General features: G+C 46.1%; 6 protein-coding genes across 6 annotated transcripts; 2 read left to right on the forward strand and 4 right to left on the reverse strand.

Moving 5' to 3' along the window:
- Window positions 1-92: 92 nt before the first annotated feature.
- Window positions 93-647, reverse strand: N7455_009170 (uncharacterized protein; the record flags this gene model as incomplete). Its single annotated transcript, XM_065606112.1, has 1 exon — window positions 93-647. The coding sequence occupies one exon, from the start codon at window positions 645-647 to the stop codon at window positions 93-95; it is 555 nt and encodes a 184-aa protein (XP_065460577.1).
- Window positions 648-1,868: 1,221 nt separating this feature from the next.
- On the reverse strand, window positions 1,869-5,053 carry N7455_009171 (patatin-like phospholipase family protein; the record flags this gene model as incomplete). The annotated part of the gene is made up of 4 exons (XM_065606113.1): window positions 1,869-2,784; window positions 2,955-3,372; window positions 3,437-3,958; window positions 4,054-5,053. The coding sequence occupies 4 exons, from the start codon at window positions 5,051-5,053 to the stop codon at window positions 1,869-1,871; spliced, it is 2,856 nt and encodes a 951-aa protein (XP_065460578.1).
- Window positions 5,054-5,733: 680 nt separating this feature from the next.
- Window positions 5,734-6,465, forward strand: N7455_009172 (uncharacterized protein; the record flags this gene model as incomplete). The annotated part of the gene is made up of 2 exons (XM_065606114.1): window positions 5,734-6,032; window positions 6,096-6,465. 2 exons carry the CDS (start codon window positions 5,734-5,736, stop codon window positions 6,463-6,465), a joined length of 669 nt encoding a protein of 222 aa, XP_065460579.1.
- An 868-nt stretch (window positions 6,466-7,333) lies between these two features.
- On the reverse strand, window positions 7,334-8,803 carry N7455_009173 (uncharacterized protein; the record flags this gene model as incomplete). The annotated part of the gene is made up of 1 exon (XM_065606115.1): window positions 7,334-8,803. One exon carries the CDS (start codon window positions 8,801-8,803, stop codon window positions 7,334-7,336), a length of 1,470 nt encoding a protein of 489 aa, XP_065460580.1.
- Window positions 8,804-9,460: 657 nt separating this feature from the next.
- Window positions 9,461-9,877, reverse strand: N7455_009174 (uncharacterized protein; the record flags this gene model as incomplete). The annotated part of the gene is made up of 1 exon (XM_065606116.1): window positions 9,461-9,877. One exon carries the CDS (start codon window positions 9,875-9,877, stop codon window positions 9,461-9,463), a length of 417 nt encoding a protein of 138 aa, XP_065460581.1.
- Window positions 9,878-10,867: 990 nt separating this feature from the next.
- Window positions 10,868-11,749, forward strand: N7455_009175 (Hly-III-related protein; the record flags this gene model as incomplete). The annotated part of the gene is made up of 1 exon (XM_065606117.1): window positions 10,868-11,749. One exon carries the CDS (start codon window positions 10,868-10,870, stop codon window positions 11,747-11,749), a length of 882 nt encoding a protein of 293 aa, XP_065460582.1.
- Window positions 11,750-12,078: the final 329 nt, after the last annotated feature.

A 12,078-nucleotide genomic window follows, 5' to 3' on the forward strand; every position in this document is an offset into this window, starting at 1 on the left:
GTTGAGCCTGATAGCCGTTAGATTGGTAAAATAAACCGGAATTAAAAAATAAGTAAAGCTCTATTTGGATGACCAGTTACAACTGCGCTGGATCAAATCCAGCGTGTGGTAGGATTGAATCGTGGGACTTTCAACTGCCGTTTCCAGACCTGCTCAGCCTGGGCTTCTCGGATTCTAGATTGCTCTGTAGCAACACGAAGTTTGCTGACAGCTTGAAGCACCCGTTTATTGCCAAGAGGTTTTGCCTCTGGTTCGAAGTGATACTGCAACGTCAAATCTTGCGAAACTTCAGTCATGACCATTGACAAAAAAACCAAATTTTGGAAACAAGAGCGATAGAACTCGTTCTCGTCCTCCTGTAGGTCCCGTTGACAAATTCGCTCGTTCCTCAGCTCTAGAAGTGACAAGCGATTTCGTGACTTGGAGCATTTCAGACGTGTTCGAGTAGTCTCCAATGCCATGGTAGAGCCTTTAGCTAACGCAATCTGATGGTCCAGAGAATTTATTTCTGGCAGGTCGTGACGTATCGGAAGCATCGTCGGCATTGAGTTCCATGGCAAAAGGTTTTTTGGACATTCTGTCGAGCGGCTGTAGATGCTTGAGGAATCATCCGCAGGTAGGTGCTGCTCAGTCGCCTTCATAGACATTTTCAGAGGAAGTAGCAGGCCGCGTACTTTTCCCGACAGCTCAGTCAGCCTTATATGTGTAATCAGAGCGTACGAATAGTCACAAACCTGAGTGGGTGCTCTTTTTTGCGGGGATTTTTGAGACCCTCAAAATTCCCACCCTGCCTAATTTGCCTAATTCGGGTTGGAAAGCACGAGGTGTTCTTCCAAAAGCGGTCCAATCAGGTGTCTTATCTCACCACACGGTAAAAGGTCGTGAGGGCTGGCTCTGAATGGAATCCATCTTACAAGGAGCACGAGATGACCTTCGCATTGCAGTACCCGAGCGGCACCGAATTAAAGATGTATGGCCATGGCTGCCACGGTTTGGAACTAGCTTGATTCTGACCTATCGAGCCGAGCATGCTTGTTTGTGTTTATGGGTGTCCAATCCCGTTAGCGTTGAAAGTTGCGGTTACACAAACGATCGTCGCCGTAGAACAGAACCAGCTGTGGAGACTCTACCTCTACCAACCAACGGTGGAGAGCGACCGAGTTCGTTTCCGAAGCCTCATATACATTAACCGCAAACTTTCAGACTTCTCTCGCCGACAAGAGATGCGAACACCCAGATTTGGCAGCGATCAAGATCGATCTGGACGGCCAACTCCCGGATTCCAGTCTTTTTCAGTCTACATTCCGCTCTTACCGGTGTACACGCCTGATGAAGCATCGGCGGGGACGACATTATCGGCCTAACTACCCTTTCCAGTTACTATTGGACACTATCGGAATCAAGACGGAGAATAATTCTTTCTTTCTTGGATGCAGGTGGAAGATCGAGTTTTTTCAATGCATGGTGACAGATGAAAGACGTGTACGACAATGTATGTAAAATTGACATAGTTATGTAAAATTCTCTAACTAAATAAATTGACAAAATCCGCTCTTTTTCCAATCTGTGCGGACGTCGATGATTAAGCAATGTATGTGTTTTTGTATGGTACCGTTATCATGGCGGTCCATTGATTTTCCGGTTTATATTAACTTGATAATTTCTACCATGTATCATGCATGGTACTCGACACATGGCTTTCTGCTTCCCCTCTTGGATCCACAAGTAACGCACCTCATTAATAGGTCAAAAGAGCCGCACCGATAATACAAAACAATAATCAACATTGACATGGCCCTAGGATTTTTTAATCACAAGAAAATCTTGAACCAGCCAGTGCATAACGATGGGATAGAATGGATATCAATTCATAGCCGCCGCTTCTTATGTTCCAAGGCAGGTTCTATGAATTGAACGTGCCGTTTGACCTGTGGGGCGCAGTAGCAATTCCTTTTTGGAGGCCAGGCAGCAATTAGATGGTCGGCACGACCAAAATGGGAATTTGCTTGTTGGTCTTCGAGGAGCTCCTGCACCGATTTTGGAAAGCCGCCAATTTTTTGGAAGAACGAAGAGCCAGCAATCCCAATTGATATCATTTCTTCTAGACCATTGACGGACAATTTTATTTTTTTGCGATAGTATCCACATACATGGCAACCGTCATCTTCACCGACGTCTCCAAGATGATTGCTGCGGCCTGTTTGGAACCTTGCCCCCGGAAATTCGACCATGACCTGCTTCACCAGCTCCCTGGCATATGATCGGGAACACAGGATTGACCCTTGACAGAAGTATACCCCTTGTCTTTTGATTGGCAGCTCATCGAGTTCAAAGAAGAAAAAGGCAGATGCTAGGATAGCTCTCACTAGCTCATCCGGAACGGCGAAATGCATTTTGGACATCTCCGCTAGTCTGCTCACGTCGTCCAACCGAGGAAGCGGTTGAGATAGCTCGTGATTGAGCCGAAAAACATTTGATCTTTTGTCATCCGGCAAAAAGTTGAGTGCCTCACGGTATCCTTGCTCACCATCCATGGATGGGGAAGACATTGTTGCTCGAATCATGCGAGGGATGGCACTATCTCGCAGTAAACTCCGGGCAGTATGAACTGGCTGAGTTACAGAGGAAGATGACCCTGTTCCCACTGATAAGAGTAGATCATGCGTTTTGGCTGAGGGCCAGATGACCGCTAGCTCTTTGAGTGCAATTGCCAAAGGATTGTTGGCACGAACTCCACCATCCTGTAAGAATCCAAACCCTTGAAGAAATTTCGTTCGAAAGAAGCTGCTTGATATTAGCCCTCGTTATCTTAAAAAGGCTACCGGGACACTTACAAGGGAGCGGCGACGGTGCACTCAGCTCTGTGAACAATGGTCGTCAGCGAGTCTCATCACGCGTTTATACAAATGGCAGTGCTTTAGATAGTGGACTGATGATAATTCAAAGCTACTCACACGTCCCGTAAGAGGGGATTCTCATCCTTCGTCCGAGGAGTTAAGAATTGGTATGCCGCATTCATATTGCGCTGACCCGTCCCACGATAGTTTGCCAAAACGCACGCTTTCCCATCAGAAGTACGGCTTGTGATGATGGCCACTCGACAGCCGGTGGAGCCCGTCGTCATGACATCAAACATTCGACGTTGGGGGCCGACCACTTTCTGCAGGGTATTCTCTAGGTTGTCTGAGTCGTATTGGCAGTCGGCTAAAAGGCCTGCCAGGCATTTAATCCATGTAATATAGCGAGGTATTGTGGATTTTGGTGCACATTTTGGAGATGGTCTAAAAATCATCCGAGCAAAAGCGGGAAATTTAGCGCAACTCTCCTCTGCGGATACTTCGTTGAGGGTTATATCCATCGCTGAAAGTGCCCCTGCTCTGAATGTCAGATATTCTCAACCAAGGAATACACTCTTTAGCAATGACCGAATACATACCAACACTTGTCCCGATACACAAATCAGATATCTGTGCTATCGATATGCCTCCAAGCCGTCTTTCCAACGCTCGTAGGAGCCCTAGCTGAATGACACCACGAACTCCTCCCCCATCTAGGCTTATCACAATTGGTCGCTTGGTTGGTGGAAGTTGGCGAACTGTGAGTTGGAGTAAGTTACCACAGATAGGGCATTTGGATAAGTCGATATGGTATTCTGCGTGGGTACTCGCAGTTCCAAACAGTACAACGCAAGTGTCACAGATTGCATGTCTGCAAGGCAGCATATGCTCTGGAGGTCGACACATACAAGAAAAGCAAGTTGTCGTCGACTGCAAGCCTCCCCACTTATGATAAAACCTTACCAGCGACTCCTGACGGATGGCTGCTGAAGTCGTCTTCGGCCCCAATTGAGTGAAGCTCTCGATGAATTGATCTGAAATGTTTACACAACATGCTTCCGAATTTTCCTCATCCCAGGCATCCCGACAATGGTCCCGATAAAGGGCATCGAAAATCATCTCTGGTTGAAAGACTATATTGGTCAGCCCCGTTGGTGAAAGATTTTAGAAAGACTTATGGGGTGGGAGTAGTCTTGTAAATATAGAAATTTCTTACGATGCATCCCAGGCGGATAGGCGTCCAGTAGCAGAGCCGAAGCGATAAATTTATCGAGCTCACTCTCATGGCATGCAGAATTTGCAACTTGCTTTTGTAACTCGACAAAGCAGTTCACCATTGCTTTATTTCTTATATAAGCCCCTCGTGCCACTAAAAGACAGTCAAGGTTGGTTGGGTTTGGTCCTTTCATTTGAAGTTGAAGAGTTCGGTCCCAGAGCGCATTGAGATGCACGGCTGAGATTAAGAGGCACTTTTCTTTCTGTATCTTTCGTATTTCTTGGATTTCATCAAGAATGAGACTCCGTAACGGCTCAAAGACAACGGTGGGGGATAATTCTGATCTGTCTCGGAGATCCAGTATTGTGACTTTGTGTCGCCCCATGCATACCTCGGGCGTATCAAAGTCCTCATCCGTGTCATGCATCTTAAGCTGAAAGTTCCCTGACAGAATAATTATCACACGCATTAGGTTGGGTATTTTTTGAGTTCCGATGGACAGGGTTCCAAATGGTGTTTCTAGCAGTTGTTGTACGTCTTGCATCTCAGAGATGGTGTTAACAAAAAGACAAAGAACTTGAGTCCACGGCAAGATCTTTTGTCTAATCACGTCTTGTTGAAGATCTGCTAGAGGCTGAGACTCCCCAAGGGAAATAGAATATCTTCTATGTTTGTCTCCAGACCATCTAATCAAGCAAGTGTCACCCACCCCAGCTTGGCTGAAAGGGTTACTCTCGGCAAAAATGATAGGATGTTCAGTGTGGGCGGTCGTTGTACTGAGATGAATGCGAATGAGTCCAGTCGGTCCCTTGCGTGTGACATTGTTGTGAGGAAACAAAGCTTGAAGGGCCTTGATCCGATTTCCATTGCCAGCAAAATAGATAAATGAAGGGTATTGCGAGTTTGGGTGGCTCATTCCCTGGATAATGTCTCCGAACCGTCCGGTGTCTACCAAGGACCTGCCTGTGACATCTGAGAGGAGGTCTAGCCAAGCCGCCATTGTAGATTTAATCACATCGTGTAAACAAAAAAGCGAATATCGTGTACTTTTATATATTCAACTTCCTATCTCATCTGAGCCTACTTAGAAAATGGCTTGCCATCAAATACTTGATACTCCAGTCTGACGGCCATGTCGCAACTACAAATTATTTGGCCCTCACAATTTCCCAATACTGAGTGCTAAGCTCTCATATTAATTACACGGGGTATCCTGGTGATGTTCTTCAAGCCAGCAGCATTGTTTTTGATGTTCTCTGTCCTCTATCCAAGACTCCGCTCGAACCGATTATATGATTTGAACTATAATTCGAAGACTTGATGAATTCCAACCTACAAGGGCACCTCCAACGCTTTGAGTTCTTACTCTAGTGATGAGTTGATTAAACCTGGCCCCCACCTTTTGTGAGTAGCCCTTGGTTAGCAAGGGTCAATATGGAAATGATGAGCAGTCAATCCAAACTAGGAAGATCAAAAAGCCAATATAAATATATAATGTCTCGTCTTTCTCTTTTAAATATATTGTAACGCTTTACTCATCGCACCAAATCGGGGGCCATGCAGTTTGGTATACCAGAGGTTGTGAGAAGGCGAGCAGGAAATACTCAGTCTGATTCCACTGAAAATATACAACATGAAGATACCTTCTCCAGCCAAAGCCATGATACAACTTACGCAATAATGTTGAAAGAAGAAGCGCAAATGGGTTGGAGATACAATGTCTCGGTTAGCATAGCAAATTGGGCTCTACTTGCAGGATATCTAGTTATCCCCGGAACATTTACTTCGCTAAAAGAATCAAACCAGGTGGAGGAGGCTCTTAAAAATAATGCTGCTGGGCGAGCTGTATTAAGCACCATTCAAAATCCCCCCTTGCTCGTCATCGCTTGCTTATTTCTTGTCGGTGGAGCCGCTGCATTGATCGTGCTTTTTCGAACACTGGAAAACAATTATTCATGGCTTGTGAACAAGATTTTCATGTAAGTACGCACAGCCCACTAAAGTTTTGTAATCATGGGTTCTCACAATTGGCAAAACCGTAGGCCTGCTGCATTAAATGCAGCCGCTGGGCTTCTCACTACGCTTGTCAACGTTTACACTTCCCGTTCAGCTCACTGGTCTGTAATGGCTATTGTTACGGTCGTGGTGACCAGTCTTCTCTTGTTTATATTCTCATCATTGTTTGCTTATTATAAGTTTATCAAGTTGGGAAGAGTCATACTTAAGGATGAAGAGGAACAGCATGGAGAGGAACTTGAAAATCAGGGTCCTTCGCGAGAACCAGTGCTTGTGCTCTTTCCGGCGGACCTCAATGGAACTGAACATACCACTGACACATTGAGTGCCATTAAAGTGAACCCATTTGGCAGCATCGATGGCGGGAAGTCAAAGGACAAAGGCAGCATGTATTAGGCAAACCTCTATTGTATGTATTAGTTGGTTCGTTTCAATAGTTCTGGCCTGTGGATCAATTTAAATTATGTATTTTAATTGCCAAGAAAAGGTATGTCAAGCTTTCAAATGTTGCTTAGATCGAAGTCTTTCTTGCCGCGTAAATTATCCATTACCATTTGCAATGGCGCACTATTTGGCCAGGTAGTGGCTTTACCCCTCTGGTGATGCTGGAGGCGTGTACCAAAGCATTATTTGGCATGCCGGTTATATAAACCAAGGTCTGCCCAGGAGGTATGGAAAAGGTGACGAGGTACGCAAACAGAACTGCAGAGAATTGCGGCAAGATGAGCACCCCTCAAAACACCTAATTGTCTTTCATGTAAGTTACATGAAGGCCGATACGATCTGAGCTGAATGAAATTTTAGACGCCTATCCCTACAGATCGCTCCGAATGGGCTTCATGCTGCAGTGTTGCAGGTATGGGCTCAGGACAATTTTTTGTTCTTACGCCTAGTTATCATTTGTTTGTTCTATTATTATAAGTAATAAGTCATATATAGACGTAACAGCGCCCAAACAGCATGTTCTCTGCTAAGCCGTCTTGGTGGACACGTGTAAAAGAAATCACCATATCTTGCTTCAGTGTCTGTTGATTCGGTCTTGGAGATTTATCCAATTATTAATTCGAAAGGAAGACTGTACTAGTTATATGTTTATTGTGGCGGAGTAAACTCGAAGCTAAACAAACGAAGTTCCAATTTCTCAATCTTAAACTGATATGTCACAAGCAAAAACAATTGTATAATAACTAATCAGGAAACCTTATCACAGTTGATCGGGCTTACGTCGCCAGCGACTTGAACCCTTCCAAATTATGAATGCAATTCATATTGCCACTTCAACTCCACCCAGAATTTGCATTTGATCTTTGTAGAAACGGTAGGATGCCAATAGCTCATCTTCTTTCCTTTCACGCTCCATGGCGCTCATCTTGTCCCAGTCCCAGCCACGTTTTCTGGCTTTATCTTCGAAGTATGTCTGGATGCTGTACGTCACCACCTGAGTACTTGAGCTTGGCTGCTCGCCTTGGGGGGCTAACTTGCTTGCATAGGTTGAATCATTGACAGAGACTTCATTTGGGACAAATAGTTCGTTCTCGCTGTCCATTTCCTGCTTTATTGGGCCTGAAAAGGAAGGCTCTTCCGTGATTGCCTCCGGGCGCTTCCCTAGCGCCCGCTCTGTCGGAACCGGCTCCAGATATGTATTTCTTGCGGCTGGTCCATGTTCTGAACTAGGCAGTAGCTCTTGCGTAGCTAGTCTTGTGCTCTCTCTTTTTACTGTCCGATCCTTTTCTGCTTTGAAAGTATCCAGCGGACAGGGACTGGGCGAACGATCAGGACTGTCTCTTCCCATCTGGCCTTGCCAGTGGTTGTAACGTTGTTCCTGCTTCTCCCAGGCGTCGGATATCTTTTGCCCTGCCGTGGCCCGATCTGTTAATTTGACGAGATCTGAGTTGGTAATCCAGCAGGTGTTCCTTGTCAACAACTTTTGATCGGCCTCATCGATGTCTTGCCACTTGACTTTGATATATGCTGTGGGAGCAGCTTTGTACTCTTTGGTTGAGACTTTCCTTTCTTGGATTGCCACGCCAACAATGCCGACAATGTTGTTCCTGGTGTACCGCATATGCTTTTCTCCATCTTGACCTCGGTATGTGACGTGAGAAATTCGAGTCTCAAGATCCGATACTTTTTGCATGTCTTTAGTGTTGTATCCGTTCGCAGTTTGGACTCGGTATTTTGCCGCTTTGTAGGGTCCGTATCGGACCAGCAATACGAGTGACCTTCCTAGGCGGCTCCAGGCGTCTGGTTCTCCATCTTGATCCCGTCCAATTGACAGCTTCTTCAGATCAACCAGCACCTCGTCATCCGACTGGTCGTTGACGTTAACTGGTGCTGAACTACTGGAATTCATTCCATTGTTGGCCATCTTCGGATTAGGCGGTTCAGATAGTTCCCTTTCAGGCTCAGTATCTCCCATATCTATGTCGTTTGGCTCGAGTGGAGCAGCTTCATTTGAGTCATCCGAACTTGGTTGGCCGTCTTGCGGACTGTATTGGGGCTTTGACTGTGGCTGAACCTCCTGGCTTTGATCGGAAGCATGCGCGTTGGCTTTTTCGCTGGTCTTTGGCTGGACGTACGAGACTTGTTCATTCACGGCCTTGATTTTGGCTGAAGAAATCTTACCTCCATTTTCAGCTAAATTTTGAAGTCTTTGTACATTATACTCCTTGGGTGGTTGGTTTCTCGTACTGTATTGTTTTCCGACTCCGCTTTCTGGCTTTGGGGAAGACATTGCTGAAACTAGCTGAGAATGCTATCTGAAAAGGATACCTTTGAGACGGATGGAAGGCCTTCCCTTATTTATATTTTCTCAAGTCTATCGTATAGACAACCTTGCTTTTTTTCATTTTCTTTTCCCTAGAAATTGCTGCCCACCGAAAATGAATGTTTTTGTTATTTACCATTAGCTAAACATTTTTAACCATCTACCAAGACGCAGTCCATTGGATGGCTTCTATCATGCATGCAAATAAAACAAGCAAGGTCAGTAAATTGATGGGCCAATTAAGTCACTGATATTTATAGTGGTATAGCACTGAACTGCAGCTTTTGGCAGAAAACTGAGGCATTTCAACCAGACAGCAACAAATATGAATTCAGATAAGGAACCATACATTCGACCTGACTTAGATTTAATATTTTGCTGTATTCCACAAGATTTGACTACCTTGCAAATATATTTTTTAAAAATGCTATCCTATCGCTGCGGATAATGTTCTACTACTGTTTCAAAGGCCGCCAATGGGCTGCTACTACGATCTACTAAAATTCTATAGGCTTCTAATGTCGTTCATTTTTTTCACAATGGATATAGCAAAGGAACTATGAGGGATATTGCACCGGTTCGTCGAAGTCCTTATGTGATCGTACTATACGGCACGGGGTGCCCTCAGATATCGTTCACTGGTAGTAATATGAACCGCATGGACCGGGGGCTACCACAGTCCTCCCGGGCATTGATCTCAGACCCCTCGGCTGTTTGCATCATGTCTGTAAACTTAAAAGATTCACGAGCCGAATATATGGGCTCCAATTGGCAGAACTCCTCACATGCCAACTGGGCTTTGCATGCCTGGTCAACCAGACCATGTACTGAGATTCGGAGTTCGTGTGCGACTTGGTAGGCGGCGTAGAACTCGTCATCGGATGAACCAAAAGCGCCAGATCGATGGAGGCGGAGCAGTTCCTCAGACGCTTGACCGGCCTTATCCTGCAGGTGCTTGAAAAGGGCGTAGCAAGCTCGGAAGTATACGTTTTCTCCTTGCTGTCGGCCGATCTGTCGAACAATATCCGCGATTTCTTCCATGGCGCTCAGCCGACTCTTTTGCTGCCGTGGAAAGGTAGTCATTTTTTAGACGACCGTAATGATATTATAGTATGAGCCGTTCCGGCTATATGCTGGAGATGCAGGTCTCAGACGGCGATAGGCGGTCGAGGAGGAATAACTCATCATGTAATGCTCTCTTGGAGGCAGTTGAGAATTATGGGTCGCCAGGGACATCCGGTGGTTGTTTCTCATTCGTGTGATTGAAAATTGAGGGCTACAGCGAAAGCTCTCGGATGTTAGTTCGCTTGGGTGTTCAGCCACCTAGATATTGAGGATAGCTAAAGCGGCAGCTTTTGCCAGCTCCGTATGTTGTCAAATAGAACAAAATGCTTGGACCAGAATAAATAAATGGTTCGATGAGTTCAATTTGATGGCTTTAACCATGAGTAATTGATGGGCGTGAAATTGATAGGTAAGTGAATACTCCCATCGCAGATCCCAGCAGAAAAGAGCTAGAGCCAACCACCACGTAAATGATGGCAGGCCCGAACTGAGGAGGTGAAGTGCTTAATCATGTTTGGGTAATCAATTATCAAACAAAAGTTTGATAATATTAGCTGAAACATGTGTCTTTCTGAAGCCGGCCTGACCTTCGATGTGTTGATGAACAACCGTTCCAAATTTGTGATGGAACCGTTTACCACCTGAATTTAACCACCCTCTCTAAACACCCTCTCTAAACACCTTCTCTAAACACCCTCTCTAAACACCCTCTCTAAACACCTTCTCTAAACACCTTCTCTAAACACCCTCTCCTCTCTAAATCACCTGCCATGTTGGTTGGCATCAATGAAACTACCCTCTCCTTGTTGACAGTTGTAGTTTGACAGAATTCGTGGATTGGATTCCGACAGTGGACACACACCTTTGTTCAATTCCACCAAGTGAATGTGACTAGCCGCTTTACCTTCTCCATTCCTGTTCTCATCTAAATAGCCCGCCTACCCCATGGTAATATCTGGAATTAAGATGGTTGCCTTTCAGCGTCAGCCATCTCGACCTCCTACTGTGTGGTGTGACGGAACGCCCGATTGGACCACTTCCAAGAGACCAACCCATTCATCTGCACCGTCTTCCAGGTCCCAGTCCGACCCAGCGGTAACCCCTTCTGCCCAACCGATCAACGACCCAAGTGCAATGGCTGGTCCTCAAGCTCACACTCTGCGCGACTGTACAATCCTCGCTATAATCAGCATCTTTGGTCTTTCGTATTTTTACCTCTTTGTGATTCATTTCTTACTCTTCCACTTCCCATCATCTCCGGGAGGGATTCTGGATTCACTGTCGTTGCTCGTCTATTGTGCAGGCGTCATCCTCTGGTGCTTGTCCAGCCTGGTATATCGTATCCTATACGCATCCCACGGCAGTGATGCGGCAGAGTGGCAAAAGCTGGAGCTTGGAGGCGTTTTGGTCCTGATCTGGACGACTACTATTCCTTCCGTGGTGTTGCTGTTCCGTACCCAGCCTTCCCTCCAGCTCGGATACCTAGCGGCCTTCACCGTCGTTGCTGTTGGGACTTTGGTGGATTTCCAAGTCTGGGATCCCAGTACCTATGCAGCGCGGTACCGTTTCCCGTACAGTTGTGTCTCGTTGGGCTTACTTTCGCTGATACCAACCATTCATGCCTTGACCGGGACATTTCAAATCCCCCCACTATTGGCGGTACATTTTGGTCGAGTCGCCATCTGGAATTCTCTTGGAGGTGTCTTTTATCTGCTTCGGCCGTTGGAGAGGATGGGCGTGGTGAATGGTTGGCGGCCCAGTCTCTATGTGATGCACTTGGTCCTGGCCTACAGCGCTGTCACTTATTCGAGGGTTATCCTGCATACGGTGCTTGAGTATGCAGCGTAGACTCTATTCATATCCGGGGAGGTGGCACAGACTTCGAAGCAGGACGATACTCGCATACTTGGAGGCCGGGATGAAATGCCTGCTCGTTGATGAAAGGAGGATAGTTGGTATTTACTTCTTACGGGCCTAGTTAGTGTATATTTATTTAACACAACCATGGCATTGAATACAGAATATCCCAGATCAGTAGATTGACCCTTGATTTATTTGTCAAGTTTCGTAATGCAGGGGGTGGTTACTGGCACTAGCGGGCGGGAGTATTCTTATCGCTGGCCGAGGCCCACATTGCCACGGCACACACCGATTCTGGAGGCGGGCCGCGAAGATGT

The sequence above is a fragment of the Penicillium solitum genome (genome assembly GCF_028829755.1).
Source record: "Penicillium solitum strain IBT 25940 chromosome Unknown utg000006l_segment0_segment0, whole genome shotgun sequence".
In the NCBI taxonomy this organism is placed as follows: Eukaryota; Fungi; Ascomycota; class Eurotiomycetes; order Eurotiales; family Aspergillaceae; genus Penicillium; species Penicillium solitum.